At 38.8% G+C, this 18,763-nt stretch overlaps 2 protein-coding genes across 2 annotated transcripts; one reads left to right on the top strand and one right to left on the bottom strand.

The window, feature by feature from the left end:
* Positions 1–840: 840 nt before the first annotated feature.
* LOC111573660 (tubulin alpha-1C chain-like) lies at positions 841–3,849 on the bottom strand. The gene is made up of 4 exons (XM_023277933.3): positions 3,258–3,849; positions 2,249–2,471; positions 2,011–2,159; positions 841–1,896 (listed from the first exon to the last, which is right to left on the bottom strand). The coding sequence occupies exons 1-4, from the start codon at positions 3,258–3,260 to the stop codon at positions 916–918; spliced, it is 1,356 nt and encodes a 451-aa protein (XP_023133701.1). The 5' UTR covers positions 3,261–3,849; the 3' UTR covers positions 841–915.
* Positions 3,850–10,610: 6,761 nt separating this feature from the next.
* Positions 10,611–17,417, top strand: slc25a10a (solute carrier family 25 member 10a). The gene is made up of 11 exons (XM_023277935.3): positions 10,611–11,008; positions 11,674–11,793; positions 11,884–11,998; positions 13,704–13,752; positions 14,880–14,921; positions 15,009–15,052; positions 15,617–15,687; positions 16,094–16,186; positions 16,273–16,350; positions 16,513–16,569; positions 16,705–17,417. The coding sequence occupies exons 1-11, from the start codon at positions 10,919–10,921 to the stop codon at positions 16,804–16,806; spliced, it is 861 nt and encodes a 286-aa protein (XP_023133703.1). The 5' UTR covers positions 10,611–10,918; the 3' UTR covers positions 16,807–17,417.
* Positions 17,418–18,763: the final 1,346 nt, after the last annotated feature.

The following is an 18,763-nucleotide window of genomic DNA, read 5'->3' as shown; positions in this document are numbered from 1 at the left end:
TGGTCCATTAATGCATTTGACTGAACTACATCTTTATTATTGTGTCATGACCAAGACACTAGAGTCATAGAAGAAAGGAGTGCTTTCCCCCTCTATTGACACAAGAAAAATTTCATACGTTTTCAGTGATTTTTGGCTGCTCTTAATGTTTTCATCTTTTACATTCATTTTATTTAAAATATTGAAATCTCCAAGTTATTGTCTTGCTCTGTCTTGTTTTCATGAATAATGAAGCTTCTGTTTGTGTCACATTTTATCTGTAATCTACCGACACATTACCTGAGCTGGTAGATGAACTCAGTGGCAACTGGAAGTGAACTTGAATTCGTGCAGGTGAGTCTCATGTTTAAAGCCATTTTGATTTGCCTTTTGGTAGGTTTAACAATGAAGATTTAGATGATTTTTGCCAAACATGGTCGAAAGAACTTGTACTACACTTCTGAATGTGTTGTCAGTTGGACTAAAGCGCTTTCCTATATTATGTTGCATCTTCTAATTTTGCCCTTTACAAATTTTTTAAAAGTATTCATTTTTACACGTCATCACTCATTCAGAAGAATAGCTGCTAATTTGTTCCTTCAACATGATAGTGTTTCCATTCGTTTGGACATCACTGCCCCCCAAGTGACTAAATAAGTAAAGCATCATCTCTAACAAAGTATATTAGAGCTTCACCCAGATAAATACACCATTAGGCAGAGGTTATTTTGAAGTAAAGTGGTCCCAGTTTGATGCACATTCTTAGCAGGACTCCAAAAACTGAGCAGTATTCTGCGCTGGTTTTACCAACACTGAAATTGCATCTCTGTCCTGTATAATTATTAAGAAAGCAACCGATACTTCAGCCAAAATCAAACTTTATTTTTGACATTAATAAAACAGATCACAGATCAAGAAAACGGAATGCATGTCTGTTTAATACACCTCTCCATCATCATCATCGTCGTCTCCCATACTATCAGCTCCAACCTCCTCGTAATCCTTCTCCAGAGCCGCCATGTCCTCTCTGGCTTCGGAGAACTCGCCCTCTTCCATACCCTCACCCACATACCAGTGAACAAAGGCACGTTTAGCGTACATCAGATCAAACTTGTGGTCGAGTCGAGCCCAGGCCTCAGCGATGGCGGTGGTGTTGCTCAGCATGCAGACAGCCCTCTGGACCTTGGCCAGGTCTCCGCCAGGAACTACAGTGGGTGGCTGGTAGTTGATGCCAACCTTGAAACCAGTGGGACACCACTCCACAAAATGAATGGTGCGCTTGGTTTTGATATTAGCAATGGCACCGTTGACATCTTTGGGCACCACATCGCCACGGTACAGAAGGCAGCAAGCCATGTACTTGCCATGGCGAGGGTCACATTTCACCATCTGATTGGATGGCTCGAAGCAGGCGTTTGTGATCTCAGCCACAGTTAACTGCTCGTGGTAAGCCTTCTCAGAGGAGATGACAGGGGCGTAGGTGGCCAGAGGGAAGTGGATACGAGGATATGGCACCAAGTTGGTCTGGAACTCTGTGAGGTCAACATTCAGGGCGCCGTCGAAACGAAGAGAAGCAGTGATGGAGGACACTATCTGACTGATCAGCCTGTTCAGGTTGGTGTAAGAGGGACGTTCAATATCAAGGTTTCTGCGGCAGATATCGTAGATTGCCTCGTTATCCACCATGAAGGCGCAGTCAGAGTGCTCCAGGGTGGTGTGGGTGGTCAGGATGGCGTTGTAGGGCTCCACCACAGCAGTGGACACTTGGGGGGCTGGGTAGATGGAGAACTCCAGCTTGGACTTCTTGCCATAGTCAACAGACAGACGTTCCATCAGCAGGGAGGTGAAACCAGAGCCAGTGCCGCCACCAAAGCTGTGGAACACCAGGAAGCCCTGAAGACCGGTGCACTGGTCAGCCTGAACACAGAACGAGAGAGACGGCAACCAAATATAAGATGCACGTCATTCATATATTACTTCATTTTCTATTTTGCTGATAAATTTGTAAGTAGTTGTTCTGAATTTACCCACCAGTTTCCGGATCCTGTCCAGAACAAGATCAATAATCTCTTTACCAATTGTGTAATGTCCACGTGCATAGTTATTGGCAGCATCCTCCTTGCCAGTAATCAGCTGCTCAGGATGGAAAAGCTGGCGGTAGGACCCAGTGCGCACCTCATCTAAGGAAATAAAAACATACTTTGAATCAACTGTTCTTTAAAATAAATTTAAATGTCTCACTTCAGTTTGTCTCAATCACAACGCTTACCAATAACAGTGGGTTCCAGATCCACAAAAACAGCTCTGGGGACGTGTTTTCCAGCTCCAGTCTCGCTGAAGAAGGTGTTAAAGGAATCGTCTCCTCCTCCTATGGTCTTGCCACTGGGCATCTGACCATCCGGCTGGATCCCATGCTCCAGGCAGTACAGCTCCCAGCAGGCATTACCAATCTGGACACCAGCCTGACCAACGTGCACCGAGATACACTCGCGCTGTTGGAAAAAAAAACAAAAACTGTGTGAATTTTTTTTTTAAATAGTTCTGAAGGGTTAAAATTCTAAACTTATGCTTGGGTAGCTGTGATTTTGAAGGTCCTCGTGCTGTTCTGACCTTGTCACTTGCTGGGAGCTTTAAATCACATGCTCTTAAGTTAAAACTTTCAAGGAAGAGGACAAAGGTTCTTTTGTGGAGAACAGCTATAGATAGAACATCATGACTACCATCATCTGACACATGTTGCACAGGCAGCCTGTGAACAGAAAAGCCTTTGCAAACAAATATACCACACAGTAGCTTACTACTAGGGGAGATACTGTGTTTCAGGAGAAAAAAACTCTTGTGTTGAGAACAAATTGTTGTACATCAAAGTTGAGCACAGCAGGCCTTCAGAATCTGACATATTACACATAAAAAGTTTCATAAAGCTCAGAGTGAATAGATTTTGCGTGACTAGCCTGTGGCTGCAGTTGCATAAAGGAAAGGCCCCTTCAAAGAGGTGCTGAAACAGAGGAATGCTTCACTTTGACCTTTGCTAACTGGGTCAACGTGTACAAACCTGATAGCCAGCCACGACTTAACTTGAATTTGTGTTCAGTTACAGCAAACCTCCAGTCAAAAGTAAAGTTTCATTAACAGCCTGAAAGCTTAATCAATTATTAAAGTTAAAAGGGCGGCACTTTCAAAAACACATCTGTTCACTGATTTCCATTAACTGCCTGATGAAATACTTCAATACAGTATTGAATTTAATTTGGTGGGGAAAAAAGTTTAATACTCACCATGTTTCTTAAAGTTGGTCCGTTTAAAAGTTTGGATTAAGAAGAGAAGATATAAAGTTTGCCTCCACAGACGGACGTTTAAGAGTCCAGTGTTAGAGGGGATTGATGAAATTCTAGTCGGGTGACAGTTTTATACTCACCGACCCGCAGGAAGGTTCCCGCTGAATCCGATTGGTTTGAACGTCACATGAGCCGAATTTCTATTGGTTAAAACCATCCCGTTCTCTTCCTCGTTGACAAGTGACAGCAGTCTGGTTCAAACAGGAGTTTAACTTACTTTTGAGCAAATTTTTACATTTTTCACACAGAACATTTTTGTCACGCCCTCCACCTCAGCTGCCAGGTAGTGGCAGACTGTCCTTCCTTTCCCCATCTCTCTCTCCCTCTCCTAGGTGGCGTGTGGCAATGCGGACAGGTGCTGCCGATCACAGTCTGCGGATTTGCGGGCGAGCGGGGAGTGATCACCACGCATCATCCTCCTTCCATAAAAGCCAGACGCTGCCGCTACTCGTCGCCGGATCGTGAACTACTCTAGTCAGTACTGGCGCTCTTTAGTAATGTTACTCCGTATCCTGTTTACTCATTAACTTTCCTGCCTTAACGTTACCGAGTTTCCGCTCAGTTTTCGTAGTTCTGTTGTTTAGTGCATTAAGCCTGGTTCCAGTTAACCTCCACCCCACTAGGGGGTCCTGATTCTGTTCCGAGCTCATCCTGAGTTAGCACTTCCTGTTTGTGACCGTCTGCGTCACATCCTGTTGTAGTTTTTTTTGTAAACTTTCTAGTAAATGAGTGCAAAGTCTGTCGTGTCTCTGTTGCCTCGCTTCTGAGTCTGTAATTTACGGCATCGTAGCAGTTTTACATTTCTATTTTTTTTAAAGCGTCTATGTACAACATAATCCGGCCATTTCAGACTTTCAGAATTTAATTATGATTTAAAAAAAAAAAAACACGAAAGTGAATAGTACTTAAGTAAAAGTATCAGTGCAACAGTCTAGTATTAGTGCACAAGTACAAATGTGCTTTTACTTTAGTAAAAATACTTTTTCAAGTACTATCAGCAAAATATATGTATAGTGGTGGAAGAAGTATTCATGTGTGTCATATAGAACACTGTATTGGTTATGAAATAGTTACTAGTACAGCAGTGTGTAAGCGGTATTTTACTGCTGCAGATGTTTAAGCCATAGCTTGTTTTAATTGCTTTATAATGATTTCTGCTAGATAATTTTCCCAACCTAAGCGTTAGACCCCTTCAAAGGGTCATAAGATACATCGTCAGGTTTGTGGGATGATGAAAGTGGGAGAAAAGAAAACGATGTTCTGTTTTGTAGTATTTTCTGTAATCTTTGTGAAATACTGGATAAATATTTGTTAACGGTCACACGCCTGACCTACTACCTTAAGAAAATCATTGAGACAGTGCCAAGAGTGTGCAAAGCAGTGATCAAAGCAAAGGGTGGCTATTTTGAAGAATCAAAAATGTAAAACATGTTTTGACTTAATTCACACTTTTTTGTTTACTACATAATTCCATATGTGTTCATTCATAGTTTTGATGCCTTCAGTGAGAATCTACAATATAAATAGTCAGGAAAATAAGGAAAAACCATTAAATGAGAAGGTGTGTCCAAACTTTTGACTGGTAGTGTATGTCTTTGCCTCTGAGTGACCATACATTTCTTTTTTTGTTTGTTTCTTTTTTTGAGTTTACTTCTGTAGCACTGCACACAGGGATTTTAAACAACGACAACAAAACTTTTCAGACATTGTCGTCATGATTAGGCAAAGAAACTCTTTGATATGTCTTAAGATCGAACCTCTCACAGATGGTGTTGAAATATTTTTTTCATATAACCTGCACGAGGTGAGAGAAACAAAGATGACTGTATTGTTAAATACAAATGACCAAAATAGGCATTTCAACATTTTAATGTAAACACTATATTTTGCAGAAAATCATCATGTGATGCTTGTTTTCTGATGTATGTCTCATAAATTTACACTGAACAACACAAACAAAATTTATGTTACGGGAGATTTATGTAGAATCTTAGTTTTCTTAGAACTCTTATTTGATAGACTAACATGTTTTTTTGTTGTTGTTGTTTTTATAAATGCCTTTGAGAGAAAGCTTGAACCATTTTTCATGTTTAACCAGTGCTTCAGACCCCTTTTAATGCTCCTTGTCCTCACTCTCTGAAGACCCATCTCCAACCTACTCTCTATCTAAATATCTACATATTGAACCCATTTTCATCTCCTCCTCCAGTGGCCTTGGCATTGCACATCTCACCAAAAGAGATTTACATCTCGTGTTTGATTTGTGATAAATGTTGCATCAACAAACTTTAAAACTTGATCAGAATGCATTAGAAGGATTCATTAATATGTGCTTTGTTACTTTATCAGAATTCTTAAGGAAGAAGGGAATATTTTATTTTAGTAAATGGCATCTTTCTTCACTGCTGCTGACCACTAGAGGTCATAAAGTTTGTTGGATGAACCACATTGTGATTCTGTGGAAACTTACAAACATGTAATTGATTTTTTTAGTTGACAAAAACATAAATAAGTTGCTTTCCTGGAACTGACTAGACAAATTTCAGTGCAACATAAGTGCACTTAAATGCATATTTGACCTTCCTCATCTCTAACCTCCCGTTTACTACAAGCAGCTATTTTAGTTAAAAGTTTAAAAGACAAGATGGCTACACATCAAACTTGACTGGTTTTATTTTTGTAACAGTGTTCTAATCAGCCAGTCTTTTAAAATCTGGTCCCTGGTTCCAGAGCTGGATGCTTCTGATCTGTGGTTGCTGTCCCACTGACAGGCTTAGTCTCCATCACTGTGGGATGCTGCTGTTGTCTTTCCTCCAGCCCACTGCTTCCAGCTGCCCATTTCCACCAATACTGTGCATCACCCTTACTATACTTGATATGCTCATCTATGCAGTTTGCATCTTACTATACCAGCTATATATGTAGTATATTTAATGCCAGAGCTTTATGCCACAACAGTAAACTTATGAATCAGTTTCAGTGTTGGTCTGTATATCCACAGTCACTCTGTATTCATTATGCATCATTTTGTATGTATCATCTATATTTGTCATATCATGCATATATGCCAACGTGTTTCCTTGTCACCCCCCCCCCCCCCCCCCCCCCGTCTTGAGACAATCTGAATTGTAATTGGTGCCATATAAATAAAATTGAATTGAATTGTTAAGTCCCGACACATGCATGTGTCACCAGGCAGAAATCTAAAATCAGTGACGAAAGGGGGGAAAGTACACCTGAGTGACCTTTTCTGACTACATCTGTGGCTGGTACTGATGTAATTTGTGATGAACGGTGCACTTTTTTGAGTTGTCACTGATTCTAGATGGCCACCAGGTGGTGCATGTTGTCTGTATTCATGGCTGTTTAGAGAAAGACACAAATGTGAATTGTTAACATAAAATCTTAGTGTTTGGTCGCAGACTACTGAAAATATGTCATGACAAGGACAAAACCTCCGGCATGAGATTTTTCAGTCCTTGCTGTGGGAGTGCTTTATTAGTAGAGTGTTTTTTGTTTGTTTTTTTACTTACAGAGACTAATAGTATTGCATACCTATTAGGCCAACATTAACACCACAAGGGCTGCATCTGCCTTTCATTATCATACAAATGTGAGTTCAGAAATAACCCCAGGTTTAATTCAAATGGATTTAAAATACTCATCTGCTCTTCCAGCTGTAGATACTGTTGATGGATTACACATACACTGAGTGACAACGATGCAATGAGCTTAATTTGGTACCCATAGTACTCGTCAGAGATTACATCAAACAGCAAAACAGCATCCAATGACTCACTCAGGATGTGGAGAGTCCTAATGCTAACTATCAGCAATAGGCTGATAATTGGCTGTGTAATTTATGTCTTGTCATTTGTGATGTCAGTGATCCTCAATGTGATTGTGAAAGTTTAACCAAAGCAACAAAAATGTGCAGTTTTGGTAGAGATTTTGTTCCTGGAAAAAATGGTAGAAGATCATTAAAAGCAGCCCTCAGCTCCCTTCTGGCTCCACAACATGTTTTCCGTAAATGAAGAGAAAGAGGACAATAGAGGCATAGCTTTAAGGAGGATACTCTCATTTCAGTTCAGCTCCCTCTGGAGACATTTATAGCTAAAGCCAGAGAAATTTCAGACTGATGCCTGACTGCTTTCCCTTTCCAGAGCTTGTTGAAGTGTGCTTTCAAAAAATGTCCATCATGTAAAACTATGATAACATCCAAATTGGCTGATAATTTGCCCAGACACGGAGAAAATAGAAGAATAAAAGAGTGTATGCATTTACTGTGCTCTCTGGAATAATATTCACCATAAATTTTGCATATAAAAAGAACAGGAAAATAAATGTGAATATTGAAATAGTGGAGTATTAAATGTCAACTGGAAAATGAAACCAAAATTAAAAAGACAAAACTCAGCACAAACAGAATATATAGTCAAATGCAAACATTAAAATAAAAATGTCAAAATGTCACTGAAATATCAAAATAGAATGTAAAAAATTTGAAGTGCATAAATGGTAAAGTTGAATTTAGTCAGGTGGGCTTGGGTTTGAGCGTATTTAAACTGATGAGGGAATTGTTTCATAAACATGGACACCAGGGGGAGTGTGGACATTAATCATCAGAACAGGCAGCAGACACAAACTGAAACAGCTGAATGAAACGTAATTTTACTGTCAACACCTGGGCTTTGAAATTTTCTTATCTTCTTCTCCTGTTGACATTTGGAATAGCTCGCTGTGGCGATGATTCAGCTTACCTAATTTCCAAGTTTAATAGTCGCTAGGTAATAATATGCTTAAATGACTGTGATTATAATATCATTTGGCCTGTTTGGATGCTTTAAAGTGCATAAAATGAGAAACATCCTGAGCACAGTTTTTCTTTGCTTTCATTTTGTATTTCGTGTAGCTATCTATTATCCAGTCAGTGAAACAGTTTTCTTTAATTCAGCCTGCTGACTGAATGTTTTATAAACTTAGACTCATATTTGAACCAATTTGGTTTCCTTGATGCACACTAGAACCAGTTTAAAGAAGGGAACAGACTTTTTTTTGTTGTTGACTTCTGTCATTTTACATGTGTGCTGGTAGCAGCTGCTCCCTCTACTACCTCTGTGGGGTCATTTATCGGTGAACTGCTGGGACAGAAAAAACTCAACTGTTGCTTTTGTGTCTCTATGAAGGAACAAATGCCAGGTGAAGACAGAGGAGAGAAGTAATAGCGACTGATAAAGGTGATGTGTGGAGTTGAGGAGCGCCATGGAATGCAACTGATTGCAAAATTGTGTGATGGGGATGTATCACAAATAGGTGATCATCTAATTTCTCCTCACTGAGAAGATTCTGTGGAATTCAGTCCTGCTGAGAAAATTGTCCTGGAGAATGATGTGAAAACGATGACCTGCTGTGTTGGAGATGATGGTTTTAGGCTGCTATTTGACATTGCAAGAGTAACCTGCATCACTTGAAGTGGTCACAGCCCTTATTTTGACCTTGGTGTTGCCTTTAGATGCAAAAGCGGGACAAAAATGACCCAGTGAGATTATTTTCTTGCAATATCTTTGTAATGAAAAGCTTTTATCATTTCATTTTACAGCTATTCCTCCAAAAATATGTTTTCGATATCACAACATATTGATTTTAAAATTATCTTTTATACTTTTAAAAAATTGTAATATTTGTATTACGACCCCAAGCTCTTTATCACTGGTAATATCATACAAGAGGTGATGCAGTGAACAAACTTGAAGGGACAGAGAGCAGCAACAGTTAGAGGAAAAGAGTGGAAAAATGTCAACAAAATGCATGTTGACATTCTTCTGTTGTTGTTCTGTGTAATATTCTTCTTTTTCAATCATCAAAATGTTAAAAATCTGTTATAAAGTGAAAAATAAACATATTTCAAACATGAAATCTTTCTTGTGTAGACAAAATAATAATACAAACAACAATGCTAACTATTATTCTTAATCACAATGACAATAATGTCATAAAAACACACTGATTCTTATACGGGACATTTTGACCCACTTATGGAAGAGTGTAGGGTCCATTCACTCATGCATGTAAGGGTTAACAAAAATAAATTTTAATAAAATTACATGTATTACAAAGAGCTGAAAATTTGACGCAGCGTATGGTGGAAATTTACCAGAGATTTCCTCTGAAGCTACAAGCATTTTGCAGAATCTGTCAAACACAGATGTAAAATAGCAGTAGGACATGTTTGTGAAATAAGATTCATGTAGGCTGTGGTTGATTCTAAATACTTGCACACTGATTTTAATGCACCTTTGAGTTGAATCATGTGTACTGGAATAATACGGATCGTCTATATTTGCAAAATATGTGCTTTCCTATGCTCAGCTGCCAGTTACTTGGCTGCAATAAATCCTGCCTAAATGAAAGTTGAACCTGCAGTTGATTAAACTTTATAATCATTGTGGAGCCTGCAGTTTGTGGTGATGTTAGGTATTGCTTTCTCCTGACAGGTATTTCTATAATTTTGTCCGCCCCATTTTTTAAACGAGGATGTGCCAAGTTACAGAAACATCTCTCCATGTTATAAAATCCATTCACATCCCTAGCTAAAACAGGCCCAGCAAAAAGGCTTCACTCAGGGAGCATTTATTTCAGGGCTGTTCTGCTAAACTGCATTGGTTTTAGCTGAATTAACATTAATAAAGTGGCAACTGAGTGTATTTTATTCCTCGAAGAGATGACCAGCACAGAGCAGAAACCTAATAATAACCTAAAAACTATCCCCGGCTGTCACTCCACATGTCTGATCCTGCATATGTACTGAGTGATTGCTCATGTCTTGACTTTGCTCTGGCTCGGAGTGGGTATCCAGTTACTGTTTCTGTCATCTGTCATGACTCCCCTCCCTCTCAGTCCCCCTCTGAATCAGCACACACACACTGCTGTGCCAGGCTGCCCATTCATACCACTGCTGCACTTCTCATTTAAAATCTTGTCATGCTTGAGAGCCGAAACAGTCACTTGTGCTTAAGAAACTTCAAGAAAAACATAAAATAATCAGTTAACAGTAGTGCAAGGTGCCGCTGAACAGTCTCACGTTAATGTTAAGAATGTTGACCATGTGACCTTTGTGAGACCTCGACTCTGTTATTAAAAAAAGACTGTTATCTATTCTTGACAAATATTTGCTTCAACTTTATGACCTCTGGGTTGTGTTGTCCTGGGATGCCCACATTCCGCATTTACAAAACTATAGCAGCAGTCAAGCTGACTTACTATTTTTATATTAGTCACGTACACTTCCTCCCACAAACCAGCTGCACCCTTTTCTTGGCACAGAAACTTGGAGTAAGTGCGAAGGCACTGTATACTTACTTGACTGGACAAGCTCAGCCATATGGTTTTTCAAAATGTCAAGCTCTTAAAAAGAAAGCAAAATGCTGATTTACATGAAGACCGCTTGCACTGACTGTGCATTTAATATCAACTGCAGCCACCTTTTACCAGCAGCACTGAGAGAAAATGATGAAAAGAGCAATCTTAGACAAAGCTGGCCCAGCAGCGTCTGAGAAGCCAACACTTTGCCTGTTTCTTTTGGAATTTGTCTCACTGACAACATGACGGAAAATCGCATTTCTCGTTGGTATTTTGGTGGACTATCTTCCAGTGCAGCTGCCTGCTTAACACACCCACTGGATTTAATCAAGGTAAAAAATAAAGCTCACTGATTTTTAATTAATCACTACTTTAACATGGTTTTCCATTAAGTAATTAATCCAGGTAGGCCTTATTGATGTGTCAGGGGTGTTCTTTACATGTGCCTCTTGACGGTAGTGTGAAAATGTTAATAAAATGATATTCTTTGAAGATTTATTATCTTATCTTCCTTTTCTTCTTTACCTGATGATCATAACATTTTGAATAGCTTGCTTTGGAATGATTTAGCTTACTCAATTTCCAAGCTCACACGTTAAAAGGCAATAATGTGCTTCAATGCCGTTGATTGTGACAGTCATTAGGTTTATTTGGATGCTTTAAAACGCATCAAATGATAGAAACCTAACCTTTTCATGCTAAATGTTCAGTTTTGCATTTCCTGCAGCTATATTGAATTGATTTTCTTTAATTCAGCGTGCTGACTGAATGTTCATGGAGATATTAAGAACAGGTATTATCACTCAGTCGGTATTACACCTTAAGTTGTGAGGTATAATTTAAGATTCATTATTGAACCCATTTTATTTGCTTGATGCATACTTTTTAAGAAGGAACTCACTTTTCTTTGTTGACTGCCACTTGTGCAAGTAGCAGCTGCTGCCACTAAAAATGTGCTGCTTGACTCTCTCTGCTGCTTCCATGTGGACATTTCCAGGTGCACTTACAAACACAGCAGGAGGTGAGGGTGAGGATGATCGGGATGACCGTTAACGTAGTGAGGAGAGAAGGTTATCTGGCTCTCTACAGTGGCCTCAGTGCTTCTCTCTGCCGGCAGGTTGGAAAGCTACACCCACATTTAAACATTTCATCACTGTACATGCTGCATCTTTTCAAGTAAAGTAATTGTTATCTTACTTTCCCCCAGATGACTTATTCTTTGTCAAGGTTTGGCATTTATGAGACTGTCAGAGACAAGGTGAACAGAAAAAATAAAGGTCTCATGCCGTTTTACCAGAAAGTTCTGCTGGGGGCCTTTGGAGGTATGTGGTGTAACACATCTGCACAGTCAATCCCAAATCTCTCACTCTACTTAAAATTAAAACAGCTTTGGCTCAAAAGATTTTGTTTAGTCCAGTACAGAAATAGGAAAGTTTGATTACACGCATAAATTAAATGTGCCACATGATCCTCATCTTGAAGTAAATTTGTGTCAGTTCAACAAAACTGTTTTAAGCATACAATGAAATATGCTGTTTTCATACAGCATAGAAATTCTGGGTATGAGATCTTTCTGCTTGGAGTTTGCATGTTCTCCCTGTGCATGCATAGGTTTTCTCTGGGTACTCCAGCTTCCTCCCACGGTCCAAAAACATGCTGAGGTCAATTGGTGATTCTACATTTCCCATAGGTGTGAATGCGAGTATGAATGTTTGTCTCTATATGTAGCCCTGTGATAGACTGGTGACCTGTCCAGGGTGTTCACTGCCTTCACCCTAAGTCAGCTGGGATAGACTCCAGCACCCCCCCATCCTAATGAGGATTAAACACTGTATAAATAATGGATGGATGGTTGGACTTATAATTATCAAGTTACTCAATATTAACTATTATATTAACAAAATCCAGTGTATTGCAAACCTATTCATTCAATGTGAAAACACTATTTTTTTAATTGTAATGTCAATGTCAGCTAATGAATAGTAATATCTAAATTTTAAATAGAGTAGCATGAAAGTCTTAAGCAAACCTAAATAAAAAATATTACATTACATTACATGTCACTAGTGTCACCATATATTTGTCAGTTTAGCATAATATTTTAGATCAAATGATGAGAAAAAAATAATTAATAATATACACTACTGGTCAAAAGTTTTAGAACACCCCAATTTTTTATTAAAAAAAAAAAATTAATTCAAGTAGGTCAAATCTAATGAGTAGTTTGAAATGATACAAAGATACAAAGATAAGCATATTGAACTGCCAGAGATTAAAACAAGGTAGAGTTACCCAAAGATGAAAAATGTACATTTCAGAATTCTAGAAAAAGGCATTTTTCAGGGAACAAGAAATGGGTTAACAACTTAAAATTGTTCTGCAGCAATGGAGGTTGATCAAGCCTTGAAAGTTGGTGCTACCAAATCCTGCAGGTGTCCCAACTTTTCTTGATTACTTACAACTCCCTCTGTCTGCATAAAAGTAGATTTGGAACACACTATGGCACCATAAATCACCAGCTCAGAAATGACACAAGGACCAAGGAATTAGATTTTGGCAGTGATGCAGCTCATAATCTGGATCCAAGGATTTGTTAAAGATTTCTGTATCATTGATAGATAGCAGCACGTTGTCACTGTAACTATGACAACAAGTGAACACTACGTCAGCTGCCCGCTGACCATCACACGATTGCGATCCTACTCCAAATCGACCACAGCGGACTTACAGGTACTTATCCATCAGAAATGATACAAGGAACAGTTGATTAAATTGTGGGAGTGTTTCCAAGTCCCATCAATTCCCGCCGCCCGCTACATACTTACGTCATGTGATTTGGTATCCGTACATAACGTACACATGCATAACACACGCCTGTGCTCAGCGCAAGGTCATTTTGTTTGTGGGCACATTTATATTAAATGGCCACATTTTATATTTGCCGTGAAGGAATGAATAGTCTTGGTGAAGTACTGCGCTCTCGGAGTGCTTTTCTGGTTTTACGATGTGATTTGTTTTCTTCAACAGGGTTTGCAGGTGGTTTCATTGGGACCCCAGCTGATCTGGTGAATGTCAGGTAAGTTTTAGTGGATACAATGATTTTTATTATAAAAGAGACATTTGTGAGTTGTAGAACACAACATGTTTTAGTTTGTAGAAGTCACAGCTTGCAGTCTCAATTGTATTTCATAGCATACAGCAGAAGTGATTAAACCTCTGTGCAAAATCACTTTAATATCAAATGATGTCAGATTGTATCACCTCTCAGTAATTGCATCATTTCTAAGTTGATAAGTAGAATATTTTCACTTTTGAACAACTAAAAAATAAATCTTTAGAAAGATTGTATTGAACATACAGACCTCAAAGTAGAAATTGCTGTACTTTTTCAGTGGTTATCATTGGAAACTGGAGGATCTGTGATATCTCATGCAGAATAAAGGATGTTGCCTCGCTTAAACATTGCTTGCTCACTAAATTGCAAGATTAAACTTTGTTAAATAACATGAAAAGAAGGCTGATGAATATTGTAAGCACATTCTTGAGACCAAAATTATTATTTTTTGGTTCAAATGGGGTCTGCAGCATTTAGACGGGACTACCACTGTGAATGCATGGTCCTGACAGTGAGGCTGATGGTATTAGTCTGCATGACCGCACAAGATGTTTATCATGAATAGCTGAGGATATATCAAAATACTATGTCTGAAGAATGACAGAACATTTCTAGAGAAATCTCATACCTTTCAGGCTGAGGAAGATTGAGTCTGTTATCAAAACTACAGGGGGGACATACAAAGTATTGCGTGTACTCACTTTTTACCTACACTGTGCAATGTATTGTTAGTGCTGCTGGGGTTCACACAGCACGTTGTCGTGGAAAGCCTGCGTCTGTCTGTTTTGCTGTTTCTTCTCTCTGCTGTTTGTCAGCAGTAAGTCAATAAATAAATCAAGAAATGTGACATAACCATTTTCCTTTGTTTTATTTTTATGTCCTAAATTTTGAGACCACCTTGTACTCCAGTGTGACATTTAGAGATTGCTAAGGGTTAGATTTAGATTTTACTGACTATTTTATGCGTATGTGGTTATTTCTATGCAGGTGACTGAGTAACACTGAATGCAGAAACAAGACAATAACAGTGAGGTACTTATACAGGCAGCGAACAAGCTTTGAAATCTTTCCATGTCTTATCTATGCAGAATGCAGAATGATGTGAAGTTGCCGGTCAAGCTCAGAAGAAAGTAAGTACAAGTGAAAATATATCATAATATCATAATTACAGATAATTACAGTTCTTTTCATACAAATAACTCCATTTCTTCTTCCAGTTATGCTCATGTGTTTGATGGGCTGTTACGTGTCTGGAAGGAGGGTAAGATGCATGAAAACCTTCTTTGAATTGCTTGTTATTAAATCTAAAGTTGATTCCTGGATGTATGGATAGATAGCAGATGAATTTAATGCACGTCATCCAAGGAGGATTCCATTTGGCTTTTCCATGGTGGTGAAGGTGGTTAAAAAGTTTAAAGAAATGGGCAGTGTCATGGACAAACCCCATTCTGGACAACCAAATGTATCAGCCGAAACTAAAGAGTTGGTCATGGCTAAAATTCAAGCTAACCCTGTCTTTCCATATATCTATCCTTCACGTCCACTGAGAAGTACCAGTTCAACTCATTCTTCTTTCGACAAAGCCATATTTAATCTGTGGAGGCAAAAAATATGTAATTAATGAGATTTCCTATGTTACCAGACTTTAGGGACACCTTGCACAACAACAACATTGTGTGATAAATTCAATTATGACAGTAATTTCCACAAAACGTTTTAAACAGAAGCATTTTTGTGCCATTTAAAACCTGAAAGTTTTAACACACAAAGCTTTTTCATGTTCCTCATGTCTTCCCTTACAATGTTCTCCATTCTAAAATTACAGAGGGGATAAGGAAACTGTTCTCCGGTGCTACAATGGCTTCTACTAGAGGCGCACTTGTCTCTGTTGGACAGGTAAAGTCCTGTTCTGTCCTACAAAATCAGAGAGCATTAATGGCAGAAGCAACAAATTTGAGAAAAAAAGGGTTAAAGTGGTTCAGGTGGATGGGAAACTGTAAAGGAGATAGAATATTGTTATGCAGTAGTCTCATATCTTTCTAGGCTGATTATTCTGCCCCCGAAAATTCAGCCTTCCAAGAAACTTGTGCCAAAAACAGTGTTCTTTCAATTTTCTTATTCACTTTACATAGGTTGCTTATGGAAAAAGTGCTTTAATTAGATTATTATACAGATTTTTTAAGCCTATTTTGAGGTTATCGCATATTTCAAAAGCCCTTACACATTCCTATTGACTTACAGTTCAATATATAGTGAAACAGAAACAGAAGTTAGAGAGTTTGTGTGTATTTTGTCCCTGCAGCTGTCCTGTTATGACCAGTCTAAACAGCTGGTTCTGGCTACTGGTTACCTTACTGACAACATCCTCACTCACTTCCTGGCCAGTGTGATTGCAGTAAGTGACTCATGTCTGTCTCTGTGTTAAAAAAAAACATCACAGTATTTTCTGACAAAAGCTTCTTTTCCTTCTTCACTGCTCAGGGTGGCTGTGCGACGATCCTGTGCCAACCGCTCGATGTTGTTAAAACAAGATTAATGAACTCAAAAGTGGAATATAGGGTGAGTGTTTTGCATAAGACCTGGTTTTGTATTTTGATGGGTATGAGATTAAGTTACATAACGAATCTCTTATCATTCTGACATGTATGTTTTATTCATTGATTGTAGGGAGAATTACACAGCCTAGCATGTCTCTTGTGTTTTCTTGTCTCTTTGCTGCAGAGTGTGTTTCACTGTTTAACGGAAACAGCAAAGCTGGGCCCGAAGGCATTCTACAAGGTGGATGTCCCCTTCTCTGTTATTCACACAAAGACATAATGTTTCACGTCGCTTTTTCCAGTCAAGACGTCACTGTTTATACTTTACTGCTGTATTTTTAACCTCTCCTGAAATAATGCCATGATTTGTGTCCAGGGTCTTGTTCCTGCAGCTATCCGCCTCATCCCTCACACAGTCTTCACCTTCATGTTCCTCGAGCAGCTGAAGCAACATTTTGGCGAGGTGGTCGTCACCTGAGAGAGGAAAGCCGTCCTTCAAGGTAGCTGAGGCTAGACATCGCACTTTCATTGATCTTGATCAGCTTAATCATGATGGTAATCTAACAAACCAAGCTTGGGAGTGAACAGACATACCCCCATATGTCTAAGGAAATCATTTTTTATGCTTCATTTTCTTCATTTGTCACAAAAAAATGACTCATGCATAAATGTCTAAAGCTTCAAATAAGGCATCCGAAGGAAATAAACTGTGATACATGTTTTTTTTTCTCATGTCTATCACAACATTACAAACAAGGATGACATCAATTATTCATTTTCACCCTTGTGGAGCTTTACCTGTCATGAGCTAACCGAACAACTATATATATGACCTAAGGATTATACAAGAATGCAAATAAACTTCACTAACTACTGCTCTTTTACAAGAAGAAATATGTTTTAAATGAATTTGTCACAAATCATGCCTGAACCGGGCTGTTGGACTTCCTAATAAAAGGCCTCCGCTGCCCTCTGGGGGACAGTGTTCGACTGAAAAATAGTGAGCTAATGCTTATATGTAATGTGTGTTTGTAATGATGCAGAATTTGTATGTTTTTCTGTTGTTAAACTGATGTGTGGAGAAAGCCATACTTTTGTTTACGTTTTCTGTCTCTAAGCTGAGAGTGTGATTTATATAGTTTTATATCCTTTTCTGAAACCTGCCAAGGGAAAAAAAAGTCTGTACTTTACTGCAAAGACAACAAGACAAATCTAATTAAGAAATCAATCTCCCTCTATGTGCTTTGTAGCTGCTACCTTGTGAATTGTTTGTCTCTTTACAACCTCAATGTGAACTGAGCTGTGGTTGCAGACACTAGACACCCTGCCAGGCTCTTTTATACAAAACCTGACTGGTTCAGCTGGTAATTAACTGAACAAAGGCTTCCAGCGCTTGAATACAATATGACTTAGCTTTCACGAGGACAATCAGCAGTCTTCTGGTCTTTTTAACCAGAAGGTTTGTGGATTCACAAGATACAATTATTTGATCCCTGAAACGCTGAGAAAAGAGCTTTGTGTCTTGGTGCAGCAGCTGTATGTGGGTTTGTGGCTTCTTGTTATTTAATATTGCTCCAGGTATTACTTTTTCATAAATATTACCTTAGAGATGTACAATCCATCATGCTCAGCTTTAAAAGACATCCTGATATTTTTTCCATGTCTCATGGTTTACTAACTGTCTATATCAGTGTCAGTGTTTGAGTGATGATAATTGTCTTCTGGGGCAAAGTCATGACAGTTTTATGTTTGATGTTCTTTCTGTAATGCAAAAGTGAAGAAAAAAAAGACAGCAAGTCTTTGTTGATGTTGTCCATGCTGCTAAATGTCAGATATCACCACGAGTCATGTGTCTGGGCAGGAATACATCTGAGTCAACTCTTTTGACAGATAATATGACTTTGTCGGTTGCAGTGGGACTGTCTTCCGGGACGGGTTGCATAACTCCGTTGGAGAAAGCCATTGTCTGATGGTGACACAGTTATCATCTCTGGTTGTCATGGCGCTTACAGAAAGAGCCGCATGATGACAGCACTTAGTAATGACAGATAATGCACTGTATAAGAACAGTACATTTGGGTCTGACTCTTTTTTTAGTGTATGTCCTGATTTGCTTTGCAGTGAAACAGAGGCAGATTTTTGCTTGCAGACTGATCGACTACAGACTGACCGCTGTGCCTGATAACATCCATCGGGGATGTGGTTACTTGATGTTAATGACGCACACAGACAGAAAATACAAACCAGTTCCCCTTTCTTCCTCTCTGTATATCTTTCTTTCCGGAAAAGAGAAGAAAAAAAAAATTCTGATTTTGAGCTGAAGAACTGGCAGAATGAACATCTTAGAATGGTCCTGACAACAAAGACAAAATCTGAGATTTTAAACAGAGGTTAATTGTTGTACCAAATGTTACAGGTTCAAATCTCAACACACG

The sequence above is a fragment of the Amphiprion ocellaris genome, chromosome 19 (genome assembly GCF_022539595.1).
Source record: "Amphiprion ocellaris isolate individual 3 ecotype Okinawa chromosome 19, ASM2253959v1, whole genome shotgun sequence".
Lineage (NCBI taxonomy): Eukaryota > Metazoa > Chordata > Actinopteri > Pomacentridae > Amphiprion > Amphiprion ocellaris.
The sequence above is the reverse complement of the archived record's forward strand: the minus strand, read 5'-3'. Positions and strand labels throughout refer to the sequence as shown.